Genomic DNA, 15,602 nt, shown 5'->3' with positions numbered 1-15,602 from the left:
TACAGTAAGATGTATAAACTAAGCTATGTTAAGATAGATGTTTCTAGTTAACATAGTTTACCTTTCATCCAGGGCTGTCAAATTCCTTGTTTCGAACCGCACAATCTCATTTGACGACACTTCCGAGCTGTCTCTCCGCCCTGGCTTCCCATTGGATGTTCTTCTGATGAGTGTGTCTGTCTCCGCCTCCCCCCCATTTTGAGAGCCCAATGGTTTGGTCCCATTCTCCAGGTTGAGGAGGTTGAGGTAGGACTCGGCACCGTCCACCTGGGAAGCGGTGACTTTTTTTTTTTGGAGTGGCCCTGCAGGGGTGGAGGTGATGGGCTGGTCCATGCTGCTCAAGCTGTAATGGTTTTTCAGGTTGAGTGACAGAGACCTGGTCGTCCATGACGACTCCTGATCATCTACAGGGGAAGGAAGAGAAATGTCTTTAACTGACAAAGTTGAACACAAATAGTCAAAAAAAGTATATTTTAATGAAATGAAGCAAACAAGTCTAACCTTCACCCACACTCTCAATGTCCCTAGTTGTTAGTCAGTTTCTCTCACACCTCCTTCCCTGCCTCTTTCTCACAGACAAAAATTACTCAAAATCAAAACACACACACACAGTTGTCAGTCAATTTCTCCTGTCTTTCTTTCAAATCGTCATCTCATTATGAGTTTTTTTCTCTCTTTCTTCCTCTGTTTCTCTCACTTCTTTCTCCCTATCTCAATCTCTCTCTAACACACACACACACACGCCTGCCTATGTGAGTACACTCTCCGGAGACAGAGGTTTTGGCTGTGCAGCCGGCAGCGTCTGAGTGGACTGTGCCTTATATTGGTTGGATTAGCATTTACTAGTTCTGGGTGTAACATGATTTAAGCTAGCATGAAACACCACGTGTCAACCCCACATAAACAAATACACAGACACTACCACACAAATACACAGACACTACCACACAAATACACAGACACTACCACACAAATGCACAGACACTACCACACAAATGCACAGACACTACCACACAAATACACAGACACTACCACACAAATACACAGACACTACCACACAAATACACAGACACTACCACACAAATACACAGACACTACCACACAAATACACAGACACTACCACACAAATGCACAGACACTACCACACAAATGCACAGACACTACCACACAAATACACAGACACTACCACACAAATACACAGACACTACCACACAAATGGTGCCGTACTAGTAACAATGGCTGATAGGTCCCATTAATTTTGATGTATTTTTTATACTGAATTGTTTTTAAGTGTTTAACTGTTGTTGTCTTGTTTGGCTAAGATAACTACATTCTAAAAATGAGGGCTTCAACAAGGCTTCTTCTAAGATCCTTAAAGTTCTTTGAAGAACCTTAGGGTTCTTGGCACTGAAAATGGCCCCCAAAAGGTTCTTTCAAGAACCCCATAGGAGGTGTGGTTCATAGAGGAACCTCATTGGTTGTTGAGGGTTCTTTCAAGGACCTAACTGGCCAACCAAAACATTTGGATTTCAATTTGAAAAGACAGCAGGTTCAGGCACTTACAGTCCCTGAAACATGTAAAGATCTCCTCAATTTAAGGTAAGGTTTGTCCCTTATATGATCTAAATTTATATTGTTTTATGATGATACCATCTATCTTTTCAGATTTGTGCAAATCTGTCTAAAACAGAAAATGGACACAATTCAATGGATATCAATCAACAAAGAGGTAAGAGTATGTTGAAGGCAAGCTGTGTTGACTGCAGATGACTGAACTGCTCACTTTTGACTCTGTCTGCAGGTATACAGATGAGGATGCATACCAAGGTATTCAATTGGTATTGGTATGTTATGCAGATCACATGTACCATCCTACTCTCTTACGATTAAGGCAGCCCCCCGCACCTCTTTGATTCAGAGGGGTTGGGTTAAATGCGGTAGACACATTTCAGTTGAATGCATTCAGTTGTACAACTGACTAGGTATCCCCCTTTCCCTTTCCCTCTTCAATGAACATCCCATAGGCCTCTACATTGTGGACAAGGTATGTGTATGAAAACCATTATCAAAACAGTTGTTTTCATTCACATTCACCACGGAAACCAAGGTATGAATACTGTCGTATGCATGTTTTGTTAATCATCTGTATAATTACTATTTTTTGGATTCACAGACTTCACCCTCCCTACACCTCTGATGAATATAACAGGAAACCTGTTTGATCACCATGCACTGCAAAATCACTCTGGCTATGGATACAGAGTACATCAATAGATTAACATCAACACGCCAGAGGATATGTCCATTATACTTGGGCCTCTGCTGGGAGTTTACCTCTCTTTGGATTGTTTTATTCTGCTTTGCCACTGAAACCATAATAAACTCTGACAACTAAAATATTGTGTTATTGTTATTATTGTTGTTATTGTTATGCTTATCATTATTAATAACCCAAATGGTTCTTCAAAACGAAACAACAAAAAAACGACAAACAAATACACACACACACACACACACACACAGGGTCCAAAATGAACACTCGCCAAGCGCCAGATGCGGGTAGATTTTCCATTTGGCGAGTAAATCTCAGAAGGCTATCCTCCACACTGGCGGGTAAATGTTTGTACCAAAATAGTCATGTAATAAAATATCTGGCATGATGGCTCGGTGGAAATGACTCATGTTTCCAGCCACAGACTGTCTCTAGTGCTCCTAGTTTCGCGACACTGTTTACCGTACGGGACACCAGCTACTCGACACCGCTCACTTGCTGTCACGTTCCTGACCTGTTTTCTGTTATTTTTGTATGTGTTTAGTTGGTCAGGACGTGAGTTGGGGTGGGCATTCTATGTTTTGTGTTTCTATGTTTAGGTCATTGGGAATTAGCCTTATATGGTTCTCAATCAGAGACAGGTGTTTGACGTTTCCTCTGATTGAGAACCATATAAAGGTAGGCTGTTCACACTGTTTGTTTGTGGGTGGTTGTCTTCCGTGTCTGTGTCTGTGCACCACACGGGACTGTTTCGTTTGTTCGTTTGTTTGATGTAGTCTGTTCCTGTTCGTGAGTTCTTCGTGCATTTATGTAAGTTCCATGTTCAGGTCTGTCTACGTCGGTTTTTTGTTTTGTAATTTTCCAAGTGTTTTTCGTGTTCGTCTTCGTCTTTAAATAAATTCATGATGTATTCACAACCCGCTGCATTTTGGTCCTCCGATCCTTCTCTCCTCTCCTCGTCCGAGGAGGAGGAAGAACTAGATAATCGTTACACTTGCCACGGGTCTGCTGCTAGCTACCGTTCATTAAATAGCTGTTATGTGGTGACATTTACATGGAGTAAGCCAACCTTTGAAACGAAAACCCACCGACGAAAAGGAGGACGAATCACACAAAAAATAACTTTTTGTGAGAAATGGAGGTTTGGAGATGAAGGAGTTTCAAGAGGGTGGCTACAGTATGATGCTGAGGCTGTGGTGATGAGTTGTTCTGTGTGTCGCCAGTATGCTAAAGAGAAAATGTGTCATCAGAAATAAAACGCTGAAGCTGGAGAACATTCGTGACCTTGAACACAGCAAGTGTCACATTGCCTGCATGTCTGTGTCCCGGGCTCAATCGGAGCCTCTCCTCTTGACACCCTCTGTGACAGCGCTAATGGCAATGTTAGAGCAGACCAGCACGAAGATGAAGATACTGTTTAGGACTCTACATGCCATTGGCAAGAAGGTGAGACCACTTTCTGACTTGGAGTGGATGTGTGAGTAAGTGAAAATGTTGTTACTCATGTAGCTAGACTAGTACTTTTGTAGCTAGTTTTTTCAAGTCTATTTAACAGACGTGGTCCAGTATTGTAGGTTATTTCTCAGCTCTTGATTAGCTTTGGTTCACCTCAAAATAGTGTATAAATACAATAAAATGATAGGCCTACCGATGCTGACATGATCTCCATGCTTTCCTATGTCTCTGTAACATTCTATTTTAATGTTCATCTCCAGATGCTGTTTACATTTTAAAGCATTGTGACACAATTTATTTTACCAGCCGTATAGTGTTGATTCTTTTTTTATTTATTTATTTTTTATTTTTTTATCCCATTTTCTCCCCAATTTTCGTGGTATCCAATCGCTAGTAATTACTACCTTGTCTCTTCGCTTCAACTCCCGTACGGGCTCGGGAGAGACGAAGGTCGAAAGCCATGCGTCCTCCGAAGCACAACCCAACCAGCCGTACTGCTTCTTAACACAGCGCGCCTCCAACCCGGAAGCCAGCCGCACCAATGTGTCGGAGGAAACACCGTGTACCTGGCCCCCTTGGTTGGCGCGCACTGCGCCCGGCCCGCCACAGGAGTCGCTGGAGCGCGATGAGACAAGGATATCCCTACCGGCCAAACCCTCCCTACCCCGGACGACGCTATGCCAATTGTGCGTCGCCCCACGGACCTCCCGGTCGCGGCCGGCTGCGACAGAGCCTGGGCGCGAACCCAGAGACTCTGGTGGCGCAGTTAGCACTGCGATGCAGTGCCCTAGACCACTGCGCCACCCGGGAGGCTTAGTGTTGATTCTTAAGTAAACAAAGGGTAGAAGGCTAATTTAGCACAATCAACTGCCAGCTATATTGGATAACATGATTGTATATTTAAATATTATAGTATAAATTTGATGTTTGGTTTTTGCAGTTCAGATTTTTGGGGGGGGGGGGTCGCTGTGGGCTCAACATATAGAAATAAGAAGCAGGGCAAAGAGTTTATGCACCATATTGCAGAGGTGGAGAGAAATAACATCAGAGAGAATCTGAAAAACACCAAATTTCTCTCCATCATGTCAGATGGCTCCACAGACAGTTCTGTGAAAGAGGAGGAGTTAGTTTATGTCAGATTCTGTCACAAGGGAAAGATTGAGTCGAAGTTTTTTGGCATCAAGTCGGTGGAGAAGGCAGACGCGGCACACATAAGCAACGCCATCAGTGCCATCATGGAGGGAGTGTGTGATGAGTGGGGGAGCAAGTTGGTCGCTCTGGGAACAGATGGAGCTGCTGTGATGACCGGAGCCAAGAATGGTGTGGTCAGCCGACTGAAGGGGGACAGAGCATACAGACAGGGCCTACATCATCAGCATCCACTGTATGGCACACCGCCTTGAACTGACCTTTTCTGATGCCATCCGGTTCAACGTGATGTTTCAGAAAGTAGAAGACCTCCTCTGTGGGCTCTACACCTTCTACCACACCAGTCCACTAAACCTGGTAAACAGCTTTCAGGCTCTTGGGCACACACCACTGGTGCCCACCAGAATTGTCGGAACACAATGGGTAGGACACCTATTGCGTGCACTGGACCACTTCATGCGAGGTTACCAGGGGCGTGTCCAGCAACTGGAACAGGTAGTAGCTCTAGATTGCTATGCTAAGTACTCCAAGTCATCATCAATATGTAATGTCCAGTAATTAACAACAAACAAGGTTACAATTGGTAACATCATGTTTCAATGCTTTATGCACTGATAAAATCTGTCATATCTAATATAGTTTGTTTTGGACAGCAATTAATTGTCTATTTGTATGTCTTTGTTCTTTCTGTATTTAAGATTCAATCTGCTGATGCCCAAAATGTCTGAGGTGTCCAGCATGCCAAGGCCAGGAGATACTCCAGTACTGCGAGGGAGGCTGTTGTTATCCACTTCTGTGGCTTCCTGCATGACACACTAACACACCTGAGCACCCTGTCTGCCTGTCTGCAGAGGTCCACCATCACCATAGCAGAAGCCCACAGCTCCTTGTGCTCAACACAGGCAGTACTTAAGAAGTACAAAACCAGGTATGTTTATTTAAGCTGCAATAAGAAATACTTACCTGAAGAGAAGTAAGAGAAAGGATTAAGTCAATAAGAGAGGGAGAGAGAGTGTGAGTGAGAGTGTGTTGTAAAGGAAAATTCTGAAAGGATGGTAAAATGTGCCTTTTATCATCAGTGAAGGGCCCATGATGAAGGCCACAATGGCCAACAGATATGATGGAATTTCGCTGACCAGAGGTGACAGCAAGACCCTTGTCACCTCACAGGACAAAATGCTTGACAGGCTAGTGGAGAGCATGACTGACAGGTTACAGGACGCCAGTGTAGGGGTCCTGTGTGCCACCAAGCTGGTCAGCTTCACCAACTGGCCAGAGTCAGGAGATGCAGCAGCAGGTTACTTTATGTTTTGTATTACAGGGCAGTCAGGTTAGGTTCAGGTTCAGGTTCACGATCATATTTTTATAGTTTGAGAATTAAAACTGCATGATGCTTGTTGTAATGTAATGTATACAAGTATTCTAGATGTTGGTGGCACTGAACTGGAAACCCTGGTGGACCACTTCCTGTCCTGGAGACCTCTGGCATCCATGTTGAAAGGATCCCTGACCAGTGGACTGTCCTGAAGGTGCTGATGTACCAAGAGCCCCAGTCCCTGCAGAAGATGTCCTGGTTCCGTGTCAACAGGAGCCATCAGCAGTCCTGTCCTGATTTTCTGCCATTGGTGTTAAGGCTGTCGCTCTCCTCATCCTCAGATGAGGTGAGGAGAGAAGGATCTTCAGACCAAAATGCGGAGTCAGGGAAATAAGCCATCTTTATTATATATTTGACGGCAACACGAAACAAAACAAAACACTTTCAAAACTTACAAAATAACAAAACGACGTAGAACGAAACCTGAACATAAACTCACATCACTAAACGTAAACTTACGGACAGGAACGTTACATCAAAAACACACGAACAGCCAAACAGTCCCATAGGTGAATAACATCGAAAACAACGAAGACATCACAGGAGACAATCACCCACAAACAAACAGTGAGAATGCCCTACCTAAATATGACTCTTAATTAGAGGCAAACGCAAACCACCTGCCTCTAATCAAGAGCCATACCAGGCAAACAAAACCAACATAGAAACAGATAACATAGACTGCCCACCCAAAACACATGCCCTGACCATAAACACATAAAAACAACATAAAACAGGTCAGGACTGTTACAGTACCCCCCCCTCAAGATGCGCACGCCGGGCGCACCAGCACAAAGTCCAGGGGAGGGTCCGGGTGGGGCAGTTGACCACGGTGGTGGTTCCGGCTCAGGACGCTGTCCCCATACCACCATAGTCACTCCCCTCTTCTGTCTACCCCTTCTAATGACCACCCTAACACTACCCTCCCCTAAATAAACGGCCAGCACCGGAACAAGGGGCAGCACCGGGACAATGGGCAGCACCGGGACAAGGGGTAGCACCGGGACAAGGGGCAGCACCGGAACAAGGGGCAGCACCAGGATAAGGACCAGCACCGGAATAAGGGACAGCACCGGGACAAGGGGCAGCACCGGGACAAGGGGCAGCACCGGGACAAGGGGCAGCACCGGGACAAGGGGCAGCACCGGGACAAGGGGCAGCACCGGGACAAGGGGCAGCACCGGGACAAGGGGCAACACCGGGACAAGGGGCAGATCCCGGCTGAAGGACTCTGGCAGGTCCTGTTTGGACGGCTCTGGCAGGTCCTGGCTGGACGGCTCTGGCAGGTCCATGCAGGCTGACGGCTCTCGACACTCATGGCAGACTGACGGCTCTCTACGCTCATGGCAGGCTGACGGCTCTCGACGCTCATGGCAGGCTGACGGCTCTCGACGCTCATGGCAGGCTGACGGCTCTCGACGCTCATGGCAGGCTGACGGCTCTCGACGCTCATGGCTCTCTGACGGCTCTGGCTGCTCATGGCTCGCTGGCGGCTCTGGCAGATCCTGTCTGGTTGGCGGCTCTGGCAGATCCTGTCTGGTTGGCGGCTCTGGCAGATCCTGTCTGGTTGGCGGCTCTGGCAGATCCTGTCTGGTTGGCGGCTCTGGCAGATCCTGTCTGGTTGGCGGCTCTGGCAGATCCTGTCTGGCTGACGGCTCTAGCGGCTCCTGTCTGGCTGACGGCTCTAGCGGCTCCTGTCTGGCGGATGGCTCTGTAGGCTCATGGCAGACGGGCGGCTTTGCAGGCTCATGGCAGACGGGCGGCTTTGAAAGGCTCATGGCAGACGGATGGCTCAGACGGCGCTGGGGAGACGGATGGCTCAGATGGCGCTGGAGAGACGGATGGCTCAGATGGCGCTGGGGAGACGGATGGCTCAGATGGCGCTGGGGAGACGGATGGCTCAGATGGCGCTGGGGAGACGGATGGCTCAGATGGCGCTGGGGAGACAGATAGCTCTGTAGGGAGGAGAAGGAGAGACAGCCTGGTGCGTGGTCTAGGCACCGGCTGCGCTGGAGAGGAGGAAACAGCAGGAGAGAGAACCCGGAGAGACAGCCTGGTACGGGGGGCTGCCACCGGAGGACTGGTACATGGAGGTGGCACCGGGTCTACCGGACCGTGAAGGAGGACACGTGCTCTTGAGCACCGAGCCTCCCCAACCCTACCAGGTTGAATGGACCCCGTAGCCCTGCCAGTGCGGCGAGGTGGAGTAGCCCGCACTGGGCTATGCAGGCGAACCGGGGACACCACCTGTAAGGCTGGTGCCATGTACACCGGCCCGAGGAGACGTACTGGAGACCAGATACGTTGGGCCGGCTTCATGGCACTCGGCTCGATGCCCAACCTAGCCCTCCCAGTGCGGCAAGGTGGAATAGCCCGCACTGGGCTAAGCACGCGTACTGGGGACACCGTGCGCTTTACCGCATAACACGGTGTCTTACCAGTACGACGCCTTCTACCTCCACGGTAAGCACGGGGAGTTTGCTCGGGTATCTTACCCGGCTTTGCCACACTCCTCGTGTGCCCCCCCCCAAGAAATATTTTGGTCTTACTCACGGGCTCCCAACCGCGTCGTCGCGCTGCCTCCTCATACCAGCGCCGCTCAGCCTTCGCTGCTTCCAATTCCTCCTTTGGACGGCGATATTCCCCTGGTTGAGCCCAAGGTCCTCTACCGTCCAAGATCTCCTCCCAAGTCCAGAAGTTCCTGTTGCTCCGTCGAGCATTCCCATACCGCTTGGTCACATTTTGTTGGTGGGTGATTCTGTTAAGGCTGTCGCTCTCCTCATCCTCAGATGAGGTGAGGAGAGAAGGATCTTCAGACCAAAATGCGGAGTCAGGGAAATAAGCCATCTTTATTATATATTTGACGGCAACACGAAACAAACATAGAAACAGATAACATAGACTGCCCACCCAAAACACATGCCCTGACCATAAACACATAAAAACAACATAAAACAGGTCAGGACTGTTACAATTGGTTGACCTGCACCTGTCCTTCCCTGCCTCCACAGCTGAATGTGAAAGAGGTTTTAATACCATGAAACAGGTGAAAACTGTCAGATAAACTGATACACTGTCAGATCTCCTCATGATCTCCTTATGGTCCAGCTGTCCTCTCCAGAGATCAGGGAGTATGATCCGATAAAAGCTGTGATGCTCTGGCACCAGGACTCTGTCAGGAGCAGGAGGCCAGACTTCATGGACTGTGCAAAGAGGGTGATTGCAGTAGAGAGTGAGGAGTCCGATGAGGTTTAAGTTGTTTCAAATTATTAAGCATCTGATAGGTTTACAAAACTTTCAAATGTACTTTTATGTTTGAGTACATCTTAAGCACATGTTTATAGCAAATACTTCAGTACAATCTTGAGTTCAAGACGTCTTCAGTTGTATTCAGGCTGGGAAATTAAATCTAGCCACAGCCTAAATGAACCAGCATCTATTTGACCTGTATTTTATCAGGGTATTTCTACTCAAAGTAAAGGATTTGTAGACCTGCTTCCCCTGTTTCCTCTTTGTATCAGGAGAGCACCAGTTCTATGTCCACTGCACTTCTCATAACTATCTTACCATTGTTGTTGCCCTGTTTTGACTTCTATCTGCTCTTATTCATTGTATCTGATATATTTTGTTTAATTCATTGTGTGCCCACTGTTTGGCATTTTTGCACTCTGTAATACCATATTATCTCAATGAAATGTACTGAAACGAATGTATATGTGACACAAAAAGGCAATTTATTATTTTGGAAGGTAAAATATGCTGGCTGGTGGATTTTTGTGAGACAAAAAGTTAATTTCGGACACTACACACACACACACACACACACATACACACACACACACACACACACACACACACACACACACACACGCAAACAAACACATACACACACGCAAACAAACACATACACACACGCATACAAACACATACACACACGCATACAAACACATACACACACGCATACAAACACATACACACACGCATACAAACACATACACACACACACGCATACATACACACACACACGCATACAAACAAACACATACACACACACACGAAGGAGGAGTACAGTATGGGGGTGTAATTGTAAATGTTGTTAATGCTATAAAGAGTTGGCTTGAGGTGTGTGTGTGTGTGTGTGTGTGTGTGTGTGTGTGTGTGTGTGTGTGTGTGTGTGTGTGTGTGTGTGTGTGTGTGTGTGTGTGTGTGTGCGTGTTTGTATGCGTGTGTGTGTGTGTGTGTGTATGTGTTTGTATGCATGTGTGTGTATGTGTTTGTATGCGTGTGTGTGTGTGTGTTTGTATGTGTGTGTGTATGTGTTTGTATGTGTGTATGTGTTTGTATGCGTGTGTGTGTGTGTGTGTGTGTGTGTGTTTGTATGCGTGTGTATGTGTAGGTTTGCGTGTGTGTGTGCATGTGTTTGTATGCGTGTGTGTGTGTGTAAGTATGTGTTTGTGTGTGTGTGTGTGTGTGTGTGTGTGTGTGTGTGTGTGTGTGTGTGTGTTTGTATGCGTGTGTGTGTGTGTATGTGTTTGTATGCATGTGTGTGTATGTGTTTGTATGCGTGTGTGTGTGTGTTTGTATGTGTGTGTATGTGTTTGTATGTGTGTATGCGTGTGTGTGTTTGTATGCGTGTGTATGTGTAGGTTTGCGTGTGTGTGTGTGCATGTGTTTGTATGCGTGTGTGTAAGTATGTGTTTGTATGTGTGTGTGTGTATGTGTTTGTATGCGTGTGTGTGTGTGTGTGTTTGTATGCGTGTGTATGTGTAGGTTTGCGTGTGTGTGTGTGCATGTGTTTGTATGCGTGTGTGTAAGTATGTGTTTGTATGTGTGTGTGTGTATGTGTTTGTATGCGTGTGTGTATGTGTTTGTATGCGTGTGTGTGTGTGTGTTTGTATGCGTGTGTGTATGTGTTTGTTTGCGTGTGTGTGTGTGTTTGTATGCGTGTATGTGTTTGTATGCATGTGTGTGTTTGTATGCGTGTGTGTGTTTGTATGCGTGTGTGTGTTTGTATGCGTGTGTGTATGTGTGTGTATGTGTTTGTATGCGTGTGTATATGTGTTTGTATGCGTGTGTGTGTGTGTTTGTATGCGTGTGTGTGTTTGTATGCGTGTGTGTGTTTGTATGCGTGTGTGTATGTGTGTGTATGTGTTTGTATGCGTATGTGTTTGTGTGTGTGTGTGTATGTGTTTGTATGCATGTGTGTATGTGTTTGTATGCGTGTGTGTATGTGTTTGTATGCGTGTGTGTGTGTATGTGTTTGTATGCGTGTGTGTATGTGTTTGTATGCGTATGTGTTTGTGTGTGTGTGTGTGTGTATGTGTTTGTATGCATGTGTGTATGTGTTTGTATGCATGTGTGTGTGTGTGTATGTGTTTGTATGCGTGTGTGTGTATGTGCTTGTATGCGTGTGTGTGTGTGTGCGTATGTGTGTGCATATGTGTGTGTATGCGAATGTGTGTGTGTATGTGTGTGCGTGCGCGTGTACCTGGACCCAAAAACTTTCCATGAGTAGTAATAGTGTTAAATAAAACAGGAGATGTCATGGCAAGAGACGCTTTCTCAGTACACACACTCACAGTGTGTGTGTGTGTGTGTGTGTGTGTGTGTGTGTGTGTGTGTGTCTATGATTGCTTAGCTTGTTTAACAATGTGCATTTCCTAAATGTTGGTATGTAAGTGTGATCTGTCCTTGATGATTAACTGTTGTACATGCAGGGCCAGTGTCCTGGACACAGATAAAGTCCTGGATTAACAAGCAAGCTCAATGGAGAATGACTGTTTTATCTGTACTGTATATTCAACTTAATTGTTCTGGTTCGTATAGTTAGTGCAGGTGACTTACTGTGACCCTGTCTCTCCCCCTGTCCCAGTCCAGCTGTGTGTCTATCCCCCGGTCCCTGTCCCGGTGCCTTGCTCTCCAGGTGTTTGAGCTGTGTGACCAGCAGGGACAGGTGCTGGAGCAGGTCTCTGTTCTGTAGTAGCAGCTGGTGGACACGAGCCTGGGCCTCTACACGAGCTGCGGTCTCCACTGACATCTGATCCTTCAGGAGCTGCACCTGAGTGGGGAAGACGAGCAGGAAAGAGGGGGGATCAGGAATCCGAACTGTGCCTAGTGGGACTGATGATGATGGGGATGTGGATGGAGTGTGAGGAAGTGTGTGTCTGTGTGTGTGTAGTGTGTCTGGATGTGTTTATAACAGTGTGTACTCAGACATAAACAGTGCTCACTTCACACACAAACAGACTCCACCTCTCTCTCTACGAGTCTAGGAGAGACTGTGCACCGTGTGTGTCTGTCAGTGAGTTTTTTCTGTTTGAAAAATTCTACTTCATGCTACAGCTCGACCCCCCCACCCCAGACATCATCCAAGAGACTGCAGTTGAAAATCGAATTAGATGGAATTTCCCCGACCTGAAATTGAAAATAATGACGGGTTCCCGCTATTATTTGTTAATATAATTCACGGTGAGCTCATTATAGTCTGACGATGAGCATCTGCAAACCTCTGGGAACGACTGGGAAAATAAATGAAAAATATAAATACATCTGTGTTTGTCTTGTGCCTTCCAGGCTCATTTTCTACAACAATAGCAGACTGATTCACTCAGTCCCCAGGGTGTGTTGTGTTGTATTGTGGTGTGTGTGTGTGTGTGTGTGTGTGTGTGTGTGTGTGTGTGTGTGTGTGTGTGTATCCTTACATAGCTGTGATGGCAGTGCTCCCTAGTGGTCATGCAGCAGAGAGACAGGCAGACAATGGTGCCAAATGAGGCACATGATGCCGTGATTAAGCCAGACAGTCAGTTCCCCATTGCATCCGTACTACAGTACTGAATAAGACTTGGTTGCTGCAGTGTGCACTGTAGGGCTGGTTATATTATGTGCACTGTAGGGCTGGTTATATTATGTGCACTGTAGGGCTGGTTAAATTATGTGCACTGTAGGGCTGGTTATATTATGTGCACTGTAGGGCTGGTTATATTATGTGCACTGTAGGGCTGGTTATATTATGTGCACTGTAGGGCTGGTTATATTATGTGCACTGTAGGGCTGGTTATATTATGTGCACTGTAGGGCTGGTTATATTATGTGCACTGTAGGGCTGGTTATATTATGTGCACTGTAGGGCTGGTTATATTATGTGCACTGTAGGGCTGGTTATATTATGTGCACTGTAGGGCTGGTTATATTATGTGCACTGTAGGGCTGGTTATATTATGTGCACTGTAGGGCTGGTTACATTATGTGCATGAACTTATGTGTACAGTATATGCAATTTAGCAGATGCTTTTATACAATATGACTTAAAACAATGTGTGCATACATTTATATACTGACAACCCCGGTGGGAATCGAACTCACCACCCTGGCATTGCTACCACAATGACCTGAGCCACTGGACTGGTGTACAGGATGACCTAGTGAATGTAATGCAGTAGAAACCGATAAAGAGCGTGTGGTGGTCAGCTGATGCCTGAGGAGGACAACTGTGTCTCACTGACCAGACATCTGGACCACAGATATACAACAGCTTGGTGTGTGTGTGGTGTGTGTGTGTGTGTGTGTGTGTGTGTCTGTGTGTGTGTGTGTGTGTGTGTGTGTGTGTGTGTGTGTGTGTGTGTGTGTGTGTGTGTGTGTGTGTGTGTGTGTGTGTGTGTGTGTGTGTGTGTGTGTGTGTGTGGACGTGTTCAACTAGAATAGTAAAAAAAAAGTAAAAAAACTACAATTTAACCAACTGGCGACATTTTGTTTGTCCCCACAAATGCTATTTCTAGAGGATTTAGGGTTAAGGTTAGAATTAGTGTTAGGGTTAGAATTATGTTAAGGGTTAGGAGCTAGGGTTATTTTTGTGTTAGGGTTAGGAGCTAGGGTTAGGTGTCACGTTCCTGACCTGTTTTCTGTTGTTTTGTATGTGTGTGATGGTCAGGGCGTGAGTTTTGGGTGGGCAGTCTATGTTTTCTGTTTCTATGTTGGTTTTGGGTTGCCTGGTATGGCTCTTAATTAGAGGCAGGTGTTTTGCGTTTTCCTCTAATTGAGAGTCATATTAAGGTAGGGTGTTCTCACTGTTTGTTTGTGGGTGATTGTCTTCCGTGTCAGTGTGTGTGCGCACCATACGGGACTGTTTCATTGTCGTTAGGTATTTGTAGTCTGTTCCTGTTCGTGCGTTCTTCACGTTGTATGTAAGTTCGTGTCCAGGTCTGTTTACTTAGTTTTGTTGTTTTGTAAAGTATCAAGTGTTCTTCGTGTGTTTAGTTTCGTCTTGTTTATTAAAATTCATTATGTATTCACAACCCGCTGCATTTTGGTCTTTCGATCCTTCTCTCCTCTCCTCGTTTGAGGAGGAGGATTACGACACCCGTTACATTAGGTTTAGGGTTAGGAGCTAGGGTTAGGTTTAGGGTTAGGAGCTAGGGTTAGGAGCTAGGGTTAGGGTTAGGACCTAGGTTTAGGGTTAGGAGCTAGGGTTAGGTTTAGGGTTAGGAACTAGGGTTAGGTTTAGGGTTAGGAGCTAGGGTTAGGTTTAGGGTTAGGAGCTAGGGTTAGGTTTAGGTTTAGGAACTAGGGTTAGGTTTAGGGTTAGGAGCTAGGGTTAGGTTTAGGGTTAGGAGCTAGGGTTAGTTTTGTGTTAGGGTTAGGAGCTAGGGTTAGGTTTAGGGTTAGGTTTAGGGTTAGGAGCTAGGGTTAGGTTTAGTTTTAGGGTTAGGAGCTAGGGTTAGGTTCAGGGTTAAGGCTAGGTTTTTGGGTTAAGGTTAGGGTTAGGGTAAGGGTAAGAGTACGTGTAAGGGTTAGAGTTTAGGGAAAATAGAATTTTGAATTGGGTTAGGGTTAGCACAAACTGAATTGTGCGTCCCCACAAGGTTAGCTGTACAAGACTGTGTGTGTCATAAATGTGTCTGTCTGCCTGCCTGCCTGCCTGCCTGCGTGTGTGTGTGTCTCTCTCTCACCTGTGCGACGGCCACCTGTGTGTGTTGCTGCTGCTGCTGGATCTGCTGTTGGAGAAGCTGGAGGTAGTGATGCGCCGCCAGCGGGGTGAGAAATGGCGAGCAGGGGCTGCTGGGAGAAACCACGCCATTCGGAGACACCATGTAGCTGGAGCGGCTCTCATAGTCCTGACGACAAGACAGTCACGATGAGAAGGGTGGACACACCACCAACCCTGGGTTCAAATACTATTTGAGATCTATCAAGGCAAGCATTAACATTGTAAAATTAATTGTTACTTTATAAAAGGCATAACGCTTAAGTTAGAAAGCATGGGGCAGCAGGTAGCCTAGTGGTTAGAGCATTGGACTAGTAACCGAAAAGGTTGCAAGATCGAATCCCCGAGCTGACAAGGTACAAATCTGTCCT

At 46.4% G+C, this 15,602-nt stretch overlaps 1 protein-coding gene across 5 annotated transcripts in view; it reads right to left on the bottom strand.

The window, feature by feature from the left end:
- Positions 1–15,602, bottom strand: part of si:dkey-34e4.1 (carboxyl-terminal PDZ ligand of neuronal nitric oxide synthase protein) — a 204,242-nt gene that overhangs the window by 34,693 nt on the left and 153,947 nt on the right. For all 5 annotated transcript variants that reach the window (XR_008753913.1, XR_008753914.1, XM_055873905.1 and 2 more), the window contains 3 exons: positions 15,197–15,361; positions 12,096–12,309; positions 62–404 (listed from right to left, as the gene is read on the bottom strand). Coding sequence is in view for 3 of the 5 variants with exons in the window: in XM_055873905.1 (XP_055729880.1) it covers positions 62–404; positions 12,096–12,309; positions 15,197–15,361 (722 nt within the window). In the remaining 2 variants the exon portion in view is untranslated. The remainder of the gene's footprint in view (positions 1–61; positions 405–12,095; positions 12,310–15,196; positions 15,362–15,602) is intronic.

This window comes from Salvelinus fontinalis, chromosome 21, assembly GCF_029448725.1.
Source record: "Salvelinus fontinalis isolate EN_2023a chromosome 21, ASM2944872v1, whole genome shotgun sequence".
In the NCBI taxonomy this organism is placed as follows: domain Eukaryota; kingdom Metazoa; phylum Chordata; class Actinopteri; order Salmoniformes; family Salmonidae; genus Salvelinus; species Salvelinus fontinalis.
Note: the sequence above shows the minus strand (reverse complement) of the source record. Positions and strands in the feature narration are given on the sequence as shown.